The sequence below is a fragment of the Stenella coeruleoalba genome, assembly GCF_951394435.1.
Source record: "Stenella coeruleoalba genome assembly, chromosome: 2".
Taxonomy (NCBI): Eukaryota; Metazoa; Chordata; class Mammalia; order Artiodactyla; family Delphinidae; genus Stenella; species Stenella coeruleoalba.
In genome coordinates, this window is record NC_137147.1 from 103,725,133 (window position 1) to 103,740,418 (window position 15,286).

Below are 15,286 nucleotides of genomic sequence, written 5' to 3' on the forward strand. Positions count from 1 at the left end.
TATTTTGCAACTGGAAGTTTGTTTGATCTGTCTCACCTGTTCCTTTCCCTCTGGCAGCCGCCTGTTCTCTGTATCTGTAACTCCATTTCTGTTTTGTTATGTTCGTTCATTTGTTGTTTAGATTTCACATATAAGTGAAATCATACAGTAGTTGTCTTTCTCTGTCTGACTTATTTCACTTAGTGTAATACCCTCCAGGTCCATCTGTGTTGTTGCAGATGGCAAGATGTTACTCTTTCTCATGGCTGAGTAGTATTCGTGTGTGTGTGTGTGTGTGTGTATCAAATCTTCTTTATCCGTTCATCTGTTGATGGGCACTTGCTTTGCTTCCATATCTTGGATATCATAAATAATGCTGCAATGAACAGAGACATGCAAATGTCTTTTCCTTTTCCTTTCTTCCCTCCCCTCCTTTTTTTTTTTTTTTTTTTGGCCTCATGGCATGCAGGATCTTAGTTCCCCGACCAGGGATTGCACCCATGCCCCTTGCAGTGGAAGTGCAGAGTCCTAACCACTGGACCACCAGGGCATTCCCATAAATGTCTTTTCTAATTAGTGTTTTTATTTTCTCTGGGTGAATAGGAGTAGAATTTGCTGGATCATATGGTAGTTCTATTTTTAATTTTTTGAGGAGTTTCCATACTGTTTTGCGTAGTGGCTGGACTAATTTACATTCCCACCAACAGAGCATGAGTGTTCCCTTTTCTCCACATCCTTGTCAGTGCTTGTTATTTGTTTTCTTTTTCATAATTGCCATTCTGACAGGTGGGAGGTGATATCTCATTGTGGTTTTGATTTGCATTTCACTGATGATTAGTGATATTGAGCATCTTGTCATGTGCCTGTTGGCCATCTGTATGTCTTCTTTGGAAAAATGTCTATTCAGATCCTCTGCCCAGTTTTTAATTGAGTTGTTTGTTTATTTTTTGACGTTGAGTTGTGTAAGTTCTTTGTATATTTTGGATATTAATCCCTTGTGGGTCATATTGTTTGCAAATATCTTCTCCCATTGCGTCTGCGGCCTTTTTGTTTTGTTGATAGTTAACTTCACTGTGTAAAAGCTTTTTTAGTTGAATGTAGTCCTGTTTGTGCTTTTGTTTCCCTTGCCTGAGGAGGCATATCCAAAAAATATTTTTAAGACTGATGTCAAATAGTGTACTGCCTATGTTTTCTTCTAGGAGTTTTATGGTTTCAGGGCTTATATTTAAATCTTGTATCCATTTTGAATTTATTTTTGTGCATGATATGAGAGAGTAGTCCAGTATGATTCTTCTGTATGTAATTGTCCTGTTTTCCCAGCACAATTTATTGAAGAGGCTGTTTTTTCCCCATTGTACATTCTTGCCTCCTTTGTCATAGATTAATTGCCCATGTAAGTGTGGATTCATCTTCTGGGCCTTCTGTTCCGTTCCATTGATTTATGTGTCTGGTTTTGTGCTAGTACCATGCTGTTTTGATGACTGTAACCATATAGTATAGTTTGAAATCTGGGTGCATGATGCCTCCAGCTTTGTTCTTCATTCTCAAGATTGTTTTTGTTTGTTCGTTTTTTGCTATTTGGGGTCTTTTGTGTTTCCATATAAATTTTAGAATTACTTGTTCTAGTTCTGTGAAAAATGCCATTGGCATTTTGATAGGGATTGCATTGGATATTTAGACGGCTTTGGATAGTATGGTCATTTTAGCAATATTAAGTTTTCCAGTCCATGAACTTGGTATATCTTTACATCTGTTCCCGTTGTCTTCAGTTTCTTGCATTGGTGTCGTTATATTTCCGAGTATAGGTGTTTTACCTCCTTAGTTAGATTTATTCCCAGGGATTTTAATTAATTAATTAATTTATTTATTTTTTGCGATATGTGGGCCTCTCACTGTTGTGGCCTCTCCTGTTGCGGAGCACAGGCTCCGGACGTGCAGGCTCAGCAGCCATGGCTCATGGGCCCATCCGCTCCGCGGCATGTGGGATCTTCCCGGACCGGAGCGCGAACCTGTGTGCCCTGCATCAGCAGGCGGGCTCTCAATCACTGCGCCACCAGGGAAGCCCCCAGGGATTTTATTTTTTGATGCGATTTGTAAATGGGATTGTTTTCTTAATTTCTCTTTCTGATAGTTCGTTGTTAGTGTATAGAAATACAACAGATTTCTTTGTATTAATTTTGTATCCTGCAACTTTGCCGAATTTATTGATGAGCTCTTAGCAGTTTATTCATGATGCCTTTAGGATTTTCTATAGAGTATCATGTCATCCTCAAACAGTAACAGTTGTACTTCTTCCTTTCCAATTTGGATTCCTTTTCTTTTTCTTGTCTGATTGCTGGGGCTAGGACTTCCAACACTAAGTTCAATAAAAGAGCGACAGTGGGCATCCTTGTCTTGTTCCTGATCTTAGAGAAAATGCTCTCAGCTTTATACCATTGAGCCCACCATGTTAGCTGTGGGCTTATATATGACCTTTTTTATGTTGAGGTATGTTCCCTCTATATGCACTTTGTTGAGTTTTTTTAATCATACGTAGATGTTGAATTTTATTAAAAGCTTTTTCAACATTTATTGAGACGATCATAAAATTTTTCTTCCTCAGTTTGTTAATGTGGTATATATCACATCGATTTGTGGATATTGAACCATCCTTACATCCATGGGGTAAATCCCACTTGATCATGGTGTATGATCCTTTAAATGTATTGTTGAATTCAGTTTGCTAATATTTTGTTGAGTAATTTTGCATCTATGTTTATCATTGATATTGGCCTGTAATTTTCTTTTCTCTTCTCTTTGTCTGGTTTTGCTCTCAGGGTGATGCTGGCCTCATAGAATGAGTTCAGAAGCACTCCTTCCTCTGCAATGTTTTGGAAGAGTTTCAGAAGGATACATGTTAACTCTTCTGTAAATGTTTGGTAGAATTCACTTGTGAAGCCATATGGTCTTGGACTTCTGTTTGTTGGGAGTTTTTAAATTATTGATTCAGTTTCATTACTGATAATTGGTCTGTTCATATTTTCTATTTCTTCCTGGTTCAGTCTTGGGAGGTTGTACATTTCTAGGAATTTGTCCATTTCTTCTAGGTTGTCCATTTTATTTGCGTATAATTGTTCACAGTAATCTCTTGTGATCTTTTGTATTTCGGTGCTGTCAGTTGTAACTTCTGCTTTTTCATTTCTGATATTATTGATTTGGGCCCACTCTCTCTAGTGCTGGCCCACTGGTGGGTAGAGCTGGGTGGCTGGTTGTGCGGCCAGGGGTCCTAGTGTAGGCTTGCTGGTGAGCAGGCTGGTTTCAGACATCACTGGCTGCAGGGTTCGGGGTGTTCCAAAGCTTTGTAAGCCTACTGGTGAGTGGGGCTGGATCCCAGAGTGGCTGGCTGATGGGTCCAAGGTGTTTCAGAGCTAGTATCGGCCTACTGGTGGACAGGGTCAGGGTCCTATGTGTCCCAGGGCTAGTGCCCAGCGTAGGCAGGCTGGTCATGGAGTCTCTGGCTGCAGGGCCCTGGGGGTCCAGGGGCTGGTGCCAGCCTACTGGGGTGGGCTGGGTCCTGACTCAGCAGGTACAGGGCTGTGGTATCCCGGGGCTAGAGAAAATCATTTAAATATCGAAGCATGACAACTCATCAAACTTGGGAGGAAGACAGTTGAAACCAGGAGGGAATTGATGGACTAGGAGAATAGGAGGGCATGGAGGAGTCAGACATAAGATGGACATGGAGAAGTTTCAGTAGATCAGGGTGTCAGAAGTAGAAGACAAGGAGTGTTACTCAAGAAGATCTTGCAGATCTCTGATGAGATCAAATGCATACTGGTGTGAGAAGACAGAGTGCAGTCCAGGGATTAAGAGGCCACTCAGTCAGAAGGCAACGCAAATAGATCTTGATCTTACAGAAAGTAAAGGAAATAAGTGGACAGGGAAAATTGAACCAGTATCAGAGTCAATTGAGTAAAGAAAGCCAGAAGAAGGAATTTATGCATAGACCATAAATTACAAATTTTGGAGAGAGAGAAACAAAGTTTGTATTGGTGGAGTATCATGGAGTTATTAGCTCCAACACAACACTAAGTTCAGTGTTAGTGTGGAAGTACAATAAATTTCTCTCTTAGAGTTCCAGTAGGACAGTTGTGGGCCTTGATACTCATGGATTCTGAAATTTTTAAGGAATCAAGTTGGGCCTGCAAGTTTGCTCTGGTGTGGTAACAACTACAGTATATTTGATTGTATTAGAGTACAGTGCTCCCTCCTTTATTCAAACCACCAGTAATTATTAGTTTTCCTGTAAGCTTGTAATTATTACACATAGAAGATCTTCTGAATTAATTAAGAACTTTATTAGGCCCTCTATTCCAAATTTGCTTCTTAACCAGATCTGTTTACCAGGAGAGCAGAAAAGATAACCAATATAGAAAAGTATTCCTTATTAATTTGTTATATTTGTGTATTATATCTCTTATTTATAATGAGTATGAGACCAGAAAAATGTGATCTTCCTCTCTTAAGAACTGAAAGTACATATATGAAAATCAGCTCATATTCTAATCCTTCTTATTTGTAGACCATTCGAAGGAAAAAGAAAGTTCAGATACCAGTAAGTCGTCCTGATCCTGAACCAGTATCTGAGAATGAAGAAGATAGTTATGATGAGGAAGTACACGACCCGAGAAGTGGCCGTGGGGGCATGGTTAACAGGAGGAGTGAGAAGAGCTGGGCCAGGGATAGAAGTGCAAGTCGAGAGAGGAGTCTGTCTCCGCGATCTGATAGGCGATCTGTGGCTTCCAGTCAACCTGCCAGACCCACCAAAGTCACACTGGTGAAATCCCGGAAAAACGAAGGTATTTTCTACCAACTCGTTTATCATTTTCACATGAAAATTTTAAGACTAATTTTAATGAGAAGTAAGTTTGCCATCACTTTATATCTTTGCTTTGTTGTCTTCTGTTATCTTCGTTTTTGTGTCCTGTTGCTTTAAATCAAATCCTGTGATGTCAGGCTTCAGGGGTCATCTGTTTCCTCTTCTTGAATCATTTTGTTGTAGCAGATAGTACTTCACATAAATTGTCCAGTAGTTGGATTTTGGATTACTTCTTGTGAGTAGAATAGGCTAATACAAGAAATGTCACGCCATCACCAAGTTGCAGTTCAGTGTTTTACTTAGCTGTCAGGATCAGTAGTACCTACATCTGGGTAGAAATCATTGGATTCGGAGGGAGGGCAGGCTGCCTTTTCTAAATGGAGAGTCGGAGGGACCCGCCACAGGATATTGCTCTAAAAGCAAAGGACTTGTTTGTCAAAAAATTTTGAAACTGAAGCCTAGCTGCCTCCCCTCAGGTAATCACATTTGATACAAATGAGTCTGATTGTGGCTTCTTGCTGCCGTGGGCGTGTCTCTCCCATGCAGGAAAGCGTTGATGACTGATCATTTTGATAAAAAGGTGTAAGAGTATTTGAAGGCTGGCTCTGATCCGCTTTACTGAAACCTGACATGTCTCCTGGTTATTGCTCCCCTCTGCCCTCATCCATACCAACTTCTCAGTCAGACTGTCTGTGTTCAGAGCTGTTTCTCCTTGTTCACCACTCACTCTTCAGCCCTCTCTCTCTGGTATCTGCTCCTAGAACTGGTCATACTAAATCCGGTAGAAATTTCTAGTCTTTATCTTACTTGCCTTTTCAGTACCATTTCACATAGTTAACCACTCCCTGTTTTTTTTGAATTTTATTTATTTTTTATACAGCAGGTTCTTATTAGTTATCTGTTTTATACATATTAGTGTATATATGTCAATCCCAGTCTCCCCGTTCATCCCATCCCACCCCCACCACCCCCAGTTTCCCCCCTTGGTGTCCATACGTTTGTTCTCTACATCTGTGTCTCTATTTCTGCCCTGCAAACCGGTTCATCTATACTATTTTTCTAGGTTTCACATATATATGTTAATATACCATATTTGTTTTTCTCTTTCTGACTTACTTCACTCTGTATGACAGTCTCTAGGTCCATCCACGTCTCTACAAATGACTCAGTTTCATTTCTTTTTATGGCTAAGTAATATTCCATTGTATATATGTACCACATCTTTATCCATTCATCTGTTGATGGGCATTTAGGTTGCTTCCATGACCTGGCTGTTGTAAATAGTGCTGCAGTGAACATTGGGGTGCATGTGTCTTTTTGAATTATGGTTTTCTCTGGGTATATGCCCAGTAGTGGGATTGCTGGGTCATACTGTAATTCTATTTTAGTTTTTTAAGGAACGTCCCTACTGTTCTCCATAGTGGCTGTATCAATTTACATTCCCACCAACAGTTCAAGAGGGTTCCCTTTTCTCCACACCCTCTCCAGCATTTGTTGCTTGTAGATTTTCTGATGATGCCCGTTCTAACTGGTGTGAGGTGATACCTCATTGTAGTTTTGATTTGCATTTCTCTAATAATTAACCACTCCCTGTTTTTTGAAATAATGTTTTCTCTTGGCTCCTGTAATGCTGTGGGTTTCAGGGGTTCCTCCCTCTTTCTTTTCTGTATCCTTGGCAATCTCTTTGTCCTCATTCTACCTTTCAGTGTTCTGTGGATTTCTGTTCTAGAATCTCTTTTCTACTTCATATAACATCTTTAGGAAATCTCATGTCTCTCAGTGTCGTGGGCTGCTCATGATGGCACAGCTCCTTCCCTAGGTCCAGTGTGTGTACCCTGGTGCCCCAGCTGACTCATAGGCATGTACACTTAGGTGTTCGTCTGCATCCCTCAGATACAGCACATCTCCCTCGTGGAATGTTTTTTATGAAATATCCCATTGCATATATTCCTGTCTACCCGGTCTCTCAAGCCAGCCGGGGGCAGCATGGTATAGTTTTCCGTGACATCTTTTTTCCCCTGCTTTCCTATGCCCGGTTAACACCTTCTAACTTCCTAAACACCACACTTGACTGTCCTACTCCTCCTTTCTCCACCACCACCACCCTCATCCAAGCTACCAGCATCTTTTTTTTTCTTCCATCTTTATTGAGGTGTAATTGACATTGTATATTAATATGTAAAGTTGTTATGTATTTAAGGTGTGTACAGTGTGATGGTTTGAGGTATGTATACACTAGGAAACGATCACCACAATCAAGTTAATCAACACATCGTTACTTTTTCCTTTTTTGTGTTGTGGGGCACGGCGGGTGAGGAGCATCACACCACTGTCTATTAAGTGACTCACCCAGCCTCATGATGCAGTCTCTGGATCTCCCTGGTCCATTCTGTGGACTGCTCCACATGGTTACAGGGTCCTCTGGGCTGCTTCTTCTCTGTCTGACTCTTGCCCTACACTTATGACTTCATCAAACCTGTCTTGTCTTTCCTTCATACCTTCTGGTGCACTTGTTTTTAACCATTCTGTCTCGACCAGTGTGCACACGCACGCACACACCCACACCCACGCGCATGCGCGCACACACACACACACACACACCACCACCCCCACCCAACCTCATTTCTCAGGTTTATATTCTTTTTTTTTTTTAAACCCACATTTGTTTATTTATTTATTTTTGCTGTGTTGGGTCTTCGTTTCTGTGCGAGGGCTTTCTCTAGTTGTGGCAACCAGGGGCCACTCTTCATCGCGGTGCGCGGGCCTCTCATTATCACAGCCTCTCTTGTTGCGGAGCATAGGCTCCAGACGCGCAGGCTCAGTAGTTGTGGCTCACGTGCCTAGTTGCTCCGTGGCATGTGGGATCTTCCCAGACCAGGTCTCGAACCTGTGTCCCCTGCATTGGCAGGTGGATTCTCAACCACTGCGCCACCAGGGAAGTCCATTTCTCAGGTTTAGTGTTAGTATTTCTTAGGTAGAGTTTCAGCTTTAGCATTAGCTTCTCAGGGAGGCCTTCTCTGACCCCCACTAGGCACAGAATCATGTATTGCTCCATCCAAACTCTTCATCACACAGGTAATTGTGGTAACGTCTTTTTCCCTACTGACTAGGGAAGCTACCAGAGTGCAGGGACTGTCTCAATTGCTGGTTTTTATCTCTAGTGCCTACCACCTAGTTAATATTTACTAAGGAAATACTTAGAATAAACGAATACATTAATATACAAGGAATATTTTAGAGTCATCTCTGTATTTTGGTCATTTATAATTTTTAAGTCTTAAATAAGGACAGTCTTTTAATCAATACTTTCTTTCTGTGAGATATAGTCACCATTTCTAAAGCACACATAGTTGACTGCCTAGATCCCCTAGAAGGTCATTTTCTTTTTTTTAACCCTGATTCTATTCCTGCTTGTGAACACTCTTTGTATATTTGCCTTAAGTTGAACTGTAACTGATGTAACTTTTAAAAGCTTGAGTAGCAGGTCTGCTAACTTATCCCATCTTAAAAACAGTTTTGTTTCCCTTCTGGTTTTTGTTTTGTTTTTCTTTCCCAGTAAGACTCAGTCCTACTCTTTATCCTAACGCAACCGGGGCAGTCCTGTTCTATTGACATTATACTGTTAGTTGTAGTCATTGTACAGCTTTGCAGGCCCCCTGGACAGTTTTCTGGACTCTCCTGGTAACTTCTTTAACTCTGACCACTCCCTCACCCCCAGGTGCAATTAATGTTGCCACGCTCCTGGGCACTTTGGGCACTTTGTCGGTTGTTGGAAGGACTGGCATCTTTAACTCCTCCCCACATCTGCTTGGCTTGTTTGAAGCCCTCGTTTGAGTGGTGCACACTGATGCTCTGTGTATGTCTCTCAGAGAGGTGTTAAAGTCATCAACAAAATCATAAAGGATTCCAGAGTTTTCCTTTTCAGAATTTTATTCTTTAAACCTTCTGAGAAGCTAGTGCATCAGCATGACACCATCAGAGAGAAATGGTTATCTCTTCGGATTTTTCTCTCTTTCAGTACAGTGAGAGCACGATGTGTCAATCTTTTGTTTGAACCACGCACTTTCCCTTTGCTTTCACACTGACAGTGAAAACTTTCTGATGATTAGAGGAAATGTCTTCTTTGCAGGGAGGCCAAGAATAATTTCTTATTACTGATTGTACTTAAAAACTCTGTGCGGTGATTATTAGTTTCATACTTTTAAACTCTATTTAAGAGTCTTGGGATTTTACTCTTGGGATTTTACACTAAAGACATTTAAATATATTATTTCAGAATATGGTCTTCGATTGGCCAGCCATATATTTGTAAAGGAAATTTCACAAGATAGTTTGGCAGCAAGAGATGGCAATATTCAAGAAGGCGATGTTGTATTGAAGGTATAGTCATATTCTTACATTTTGATGAACTGCAGTAGAAAACAAGTTCTAGTGTGACCACATAGCTCCTGTTCATGCTTGAAGCGATTTTGCCAAAAAGAATTAAAAATCAGTATTTGGGGACTAGATAGTTTGCCACTGGCTATTATTACATGTCAACACTGACGCTTTTCTTTGGGCATAGAGTCATCCTAGAGAATTAATAGCGCCAAATGTGTATTTTTCACTAATAGGAGTTACTTTTGTAGATAGATTTGTTTGTTGTTCCACATTAAGTGGTTTTGATAACTCCTCCGGATATTATTGATGTGTTTTGTTAGTTTGCCCATGAGTAATAGAAAGTGATGGGGAGGAGGTAGAAGATGCTAATTTGGGCTTTTCTGGCAGAGCAGCAGTGTAGTACAGATTTTATTATTTCAGTAAGGAGGAGTACTTTGATAGTTTAGGAAAAGTGTAAAGGGAATATTTTGGTTCTCAGAGCAAGCCCAGGAGTAGTCTAGATATTCCTGTTCATGTCAGACTAAGTTAACCTTTGTATTTTTGTCATTTACCTTCAACCTATAGTTTCTTTTCTGTTGCAGATAAATGGTACCGTGACGGAAAATATGTCATTGACAGATGCAAAGACATTGATAGAGAGGTCTAAAGGCAAGTTAAAGATGGTAGTTCAGAGAGATGAGCGGGCTACCCTGCTGAATGTCCCTGATCTTTCTGACAGTATCCACTCTGCTAATGCCTCTGAGAGAGATGGTGAGTGTGGCTCTGTTTGCAGAGACCCTTTAAGTGACCTGTTTCTTAAAGTGGGAAGATTTGACATTTTAGAATGAAATGATAATTTTCTATAAGCCAGACACCTTCAAAATATAAGAATTCAAAAAAAATTTTTTCTGTTGACAGCTCACCAATATCGAATAGTAGCTGATTAAGTTAATGCTTAAATCAACCATTTTATATGAAGTTATATTTAGTAACTTATTTCCATTATTATTGGAGTACCTTATATTTTACTGTAGTCATTTCATGGGAAAATAAACAGCACTCTTTTGTTTAACAGACATTTCAGAAATTCAGTCACTGGCATCAGATCATTCTGGTCGATCACACGACCGGCCTCCCCGTCACAGCCGATCACGATCTCCTGACCAGCGGTCAGAGCCTTCTGACCATTCTAGACAGTCTCCACAGCAGCCCAGCAATGGCAGGTAATCATGCTCTGTTGTTTAAAATAAAACAGGTGTGTGTGCTTGGTACATGTTTCTGGTTTTGCTTAGAAATAAAATTAGAAGATAGGTTGTCTTTGGATTACTTAAATTAGGTTCGTGTTTCTTTATCAATTTAGGTATTTCTTATCTAGAATAACAGAGGTCAAACTGTTTCATAAAAGGCCAAAGAGTAAGTATTTTAGGCATGTGAGCCAAGTCTTGTCACTACTCAGCTCTGTCTTTGTGGCACAAAACTAACTGTAGACAGTATGTAAATAAATGGGCATGGCTGTTTTCCAATAAAACTTTATTTTTAAAAAGTTGGCTCTCAGCTGCAATTTGCTGACCCACTGCATTAGAAGATGCTAGCAAGCTTTAGGACAAGTTAACTGTATACAGTAGAAGTCCTTTAGTGGAGAGATTAACCTGGACTTTATTTTCTGCTTTAAAGTACACTGTCTGGTATTTATGCCAAAGGGTCTGCTATGCTAGTAGTATATGACTTACCTGAGTTTATAGTCTCTGGGGTCACATATACATTTGAGAATATGAGGAAAATTATGACTCTTCTTTCCAGAAAAATGCACATGTACACATACGTGTAGCACTTTACATAAGAATTCTGGACATTCCCCAGGGCTCTGTAGGCCACCTAGGGGTGGACCTAGGGTTTAACAGCAATCCATATGGAGATCTTCTGTAGACACTTGAAATTTCAGGTCCAGAGCTGACCAGTTTAAGATTCAAGGTGGTGATTTGGGACTTACTGCATGAGGGTGTTAGCTGAAGCCATAGAAGTCACTAAAAGTGCCAAGAGAAACAATATAGATAGAACGCCCAGAGGTGGACCACAGGGAGTGTTCCCTGAGGAGGCAAGGGAGAAGTCCCTCCCTGGGAGAGAGCTGTCCTCAAGATTGTCAGAAATCATACAGATAACAGTTGTTATGCACCCCTGAGTTTAGATATTTGTGAGGCTGATTCTCTCTGAATTTCAGATTTTAGACATATAAATTGTATTAACCCTGATCTTTGTAATTAATGTTATAATTTTTTTAAGGAATATTATAGTATGTCACATGCAAAATGGACTTATAGTCGATTATTAGTTTTAACTGCTGCAGGTTAACATATTAATTCTAAAAATCTCCCTGACACAGTACAGACCTTATCTGGAAAAGGACAGCTGCTGCAACATGTACACAGTGACAGAGCTAACATCCCTGATGAGTCACGGGGAGTGGCTGTAATTGTAACACAGTTCTCTCACCTAGAAGCTAGGCTGGCATCAAGCAATTTGGACATGATTTTCCTTTAAAAAGAAAGAAAGAAATGCTCATCAAAACTTTGGCCATTTGTATTTATTGTAATCAAATTCTAAACCTTAGAAAGTTCTTTCTGATACTTACTTTTTTCCATTTAGATTTCCTAAACACTTGACATCTGTAACTTTAAAAGTTGAAGAGGATTTAAAAATTTTTTTAACTATCTTCATATTATATTGGGTTGTTTTACTCTCTTGGGAACCTCAAGTATTCTTTATGGGTAACACCAGTTATATGAGATCTTTTAAAAATACAGAATCCTGGGCCTGCTTCTCAGTTCATCTGAGGTGGAGGCAGGGAATACTTTTTTAAAGTTCCTGAAAGCATTCTCTTCTATACATTACCAGATTTGGGAACTTCTGGTTAGAACATGTAGCATATACTAAGGAAAAGATAGTATTTTGAGTACAGAAGACAAAAAGTCTTCAGATTCTTTTCCAAATGTTTGTACTGAGAATATAATTCCTGAAAATTAAGTGACCTGTCAAAAGACAGGATGTAAAGTAGTACCAGTTGCTTAAAGGTTTCATTTTCATTTCCCCCCTAAAGTTAATATTAAAATCCAGATAACTGTGGGAGTTTTAATATAGAGGGTGCCTTGCATTTTGAGAAACAACTTAGATATAGTAAGAGAGTAAAATCCTAGTATTAAAAAACACATGGGACATTTTCTTTTTGTTATTTAATTTTGTACAGATGTCTTTGTTTTACAAATGTTCTTTAAATGCTCTTGTTTAAAAAATGAAACAAAAAAGACTGGTGAGAAAAGTTTCAGTTTAGTGTGTAAAACACTAGCCCCACCTTTTTCTCTTCCTAGATTTCTGAGTATTTTCGTATGTTTGTAAGACTGCAGTTATCTGTTGAGAATAGTAACTTTCATTTTGTCAGAGGCAATAGAATATAGTGATTTCTTTGGGCTTTGAAGCAAGTTTTCCTGGGTTTAAGTCCCACCCTGCCATTGGTTACTTGCGCAACCTTGAAACCTCTCTGCACTTTAGTTTTCTCATTTGCTGTAAAAAAAGGCATCATGCATTACAAAGTTGTGAAAGTTAAATTAGTTATTAGAACACCTGGCGCAAATATTGGCTGCTCTCATTAGTATGGTGATTAGTAGTAGTAGTAATAGTATCATCAGTTAGAGTTTCCAAAAGTGCTTTCACATCTGCTCATATTAAACCATTTCTAAGAAGATTTGCTCGTTTTGTAGGCAAGTCAGCTTAAGCTGAGTGGTTGTGATAAAGTCCAGGGTTATGTAGTTGACAAGAGATTAGAGCCAGGATTAAAGCTCTTGGCCTTTTGACTTAAGTGTTTGACCTTATGGGTGTAGAGAAAGAAAAAAGTGGAAGGTTACTTAAGGGAGCAGAAATCTATAAAGCATTCCATTGTGTTCCATTGTTGTCATGACCTACTTATGTTCCTCTGTGTGATGTTCTTTTCTTGGAGAACAAATGTTATATGGTCTGAGTTCTGAGAAAAACACATGAGCGTGTTTCTTCATAATAATTGGATGAGCAGTGTACCCTTACTGTTGTCTTGAACATGGGCTGGCAAACTACAGCCTGTGGGCCAAATCCAGACTGCTGCCTGGTTTTGCAAATAAAGTTTTACTGGAACTCATCCTAATTAAGTTGTGGCAGAGACTGCATGGCCCACAGAGCCATTTACAGAAAAAGTCTGCCAGTCCTTCCCTGGTCTAGGATGTTAAAATAGTTTTGTTTTTAAATTGAAAAATAATATATGTATAGAGAATTATTACAGTGATTTTGTTATAGCTTGATGCTGTTGCTAAGTTTGTTTTGTATATTTTATTCGGTGTTTTTTCACTGCCCACTCTGGGCCGAGACTCCCTCTCTAGGAGGGAGCTGGGCATACTGAGAGTCCTTGGCTGGTGGCACTGCCTCATGGCGATTGTCAGGGGCTGTCAATGAGAAGACTCTTTCACTGATTTCACTGCAGTCCCTGCATGACTAGAGAGTATTGGATTTGCAGAGTGTGTTCTAAGCCTCTGTTTGGTTATATTGTACTCTCCCTAGTGTATTTACAGTTAATTTAACAGATCCATTTTATGCGTTTTCTCCCTAGAGGAGCAACATATGTTTACGTTTTTGGTTCTGTTCTATAAACTATTTTAATAAAAGTGACTCTCATGCTACTGATTAATCATAAGCCGTCGCATTGTTGAAAAAATTCTATTACAGTAAAAGCTCAGACCAATTAGGATAAGGTTCAACTGTAGAAAATTTGCATTGTAAAGGTTTGTATTTTGTATTTCTTATACTCAGTCATTCCATAAACTGACAAGGTGCATCTGAGAATAAGCTGTTTAAGGTTTTTAGGGAATTGTATATTTTAACAAACAGGAAAAAGTCTGATTTATATTTAGCATATCTATTTCATAAAAATGATTGCTTCTGAAGTACTTGAAAGCAGTCTAGAGATTAAAACTGTAGAAGTTTAAAATACTTGTTTCATTGTTTGTTTCTCTTGAGAGAAATGTCTCCACTGAATTCTGAAGTTAGTGGTGTCAGTATTGATACTGCTTATGGTGTAACAAATATATGATGATTAAATTTGTTCTTATGAATGCGAATTTCTAGCCTAAATCCGAGCATTGAGCCAAGTTAAATAATCAAGTTAAATAATGGGATCAAAAATCCTTTAACTATACAGTCCACCTATATCATCAGGGTTGAATGCAGGTTCATGCCTTTGTTCTCTCAGAGTGCCAGGTGAGTCCTCATACACATGCATGTAGGGCATATGGTGTTTCTGCTTAAATACCTTAGAGAAGCCTTGGCTTTTAAATTAAAGATCTAGTTTTTTTATTTACACACCTTATATGTCACCTTCCATGGTTGTTTTCTTTGAGTTTAGAGAGCTGTAAATATTCTTTTGCCCTAGTATATATCGTTTCTGTTAGATATTGTGTAGTTCTGTTTGGAACATACATAGAACTTTGCCAATAGGCTAAAAATTATTGTGGAAACATCCATATACATAAGCTGAACATTTCTTTTTACTGTTTCAAAATGTAGAGAAGTATAACCTTCTTCTGACTGGTGAATTTCAGGGTTTTTTCCCCTGATCCTTGGTTTTAGTCCTTTGTCTTAGGTAGAAAAGATTTTATTACCTCCAATTTGAAAGATGCTTGATTCAAAACAAGATTTATATGTGATACTGTTGGTAATTAATTTGGTGCAGGTACTATTACATTTTCTTTTTCAGACATGCTGTGGAGTCCTGCATCCTTTTTTCCCTCCCGCTTTCACCTCAGAGATAGTCAGGTAGAGAGATTCAGCTTATTAAATCTTAGTGAATTTAATCAACAATTGATGCCTCCTTTTCTATGCCTCCTGTGCCGTGCACAGTTGATGGTGAGTGATCAGCAGTCAGCACAGTGAGTGTTCTTCAGTGAAGGTTGAAAGATTTTTTCCTTCACCAGTAATTTTGACATTACCCCGCTCATTTTTCCTTTATGAAGTTTTGTTTTGTTTTTTTGCGGTACGCGGGCCCCTCACTGTTGCGGCCTCTCCCGTTGTGGTGGA

The 15,286-nt window shown here is 39.3% G+C and overlaps 1 protein-coding gene across 18 annotated transcripts in view; it reads left to right on the forward strand.

Moving 5' to 3' along the window:
• Positions 1 to 15,286, forward strand: part of TJP1 (tight junction protein 1) — a gene marked incomplete at its 5' end in the record, with an annotated part of 330,702 nt that overhangs the window by 271,077 nt on the left and 44,339 nt on the right. For all 18 annotated transcript variants that reach the window (XM_079914047.1, XM_079914041.1, XM_079914051.1 and 15 more), the window contains 4 exons: positions 4,541 to 4,817; positions 9,114 to 9,217; positions 9,799 to 9,967; positions 10,272 to 10,419. In XM_079914047.1, the coding sequence (XP_079770173.1) occupies positions 4,541 to 4,817; positions 9,114 to 9,217; positions 9,799 to 9,967; positions 10,272 to 10,419 (698 nt within the window). The remainder of the gene's footprint in view (positions 1 to 4,540; positions 4,818 to 9,113; positions 9,218 to 9,798; positions 9,968 to 10,271; positions 10,420 to 15,286) is intronic.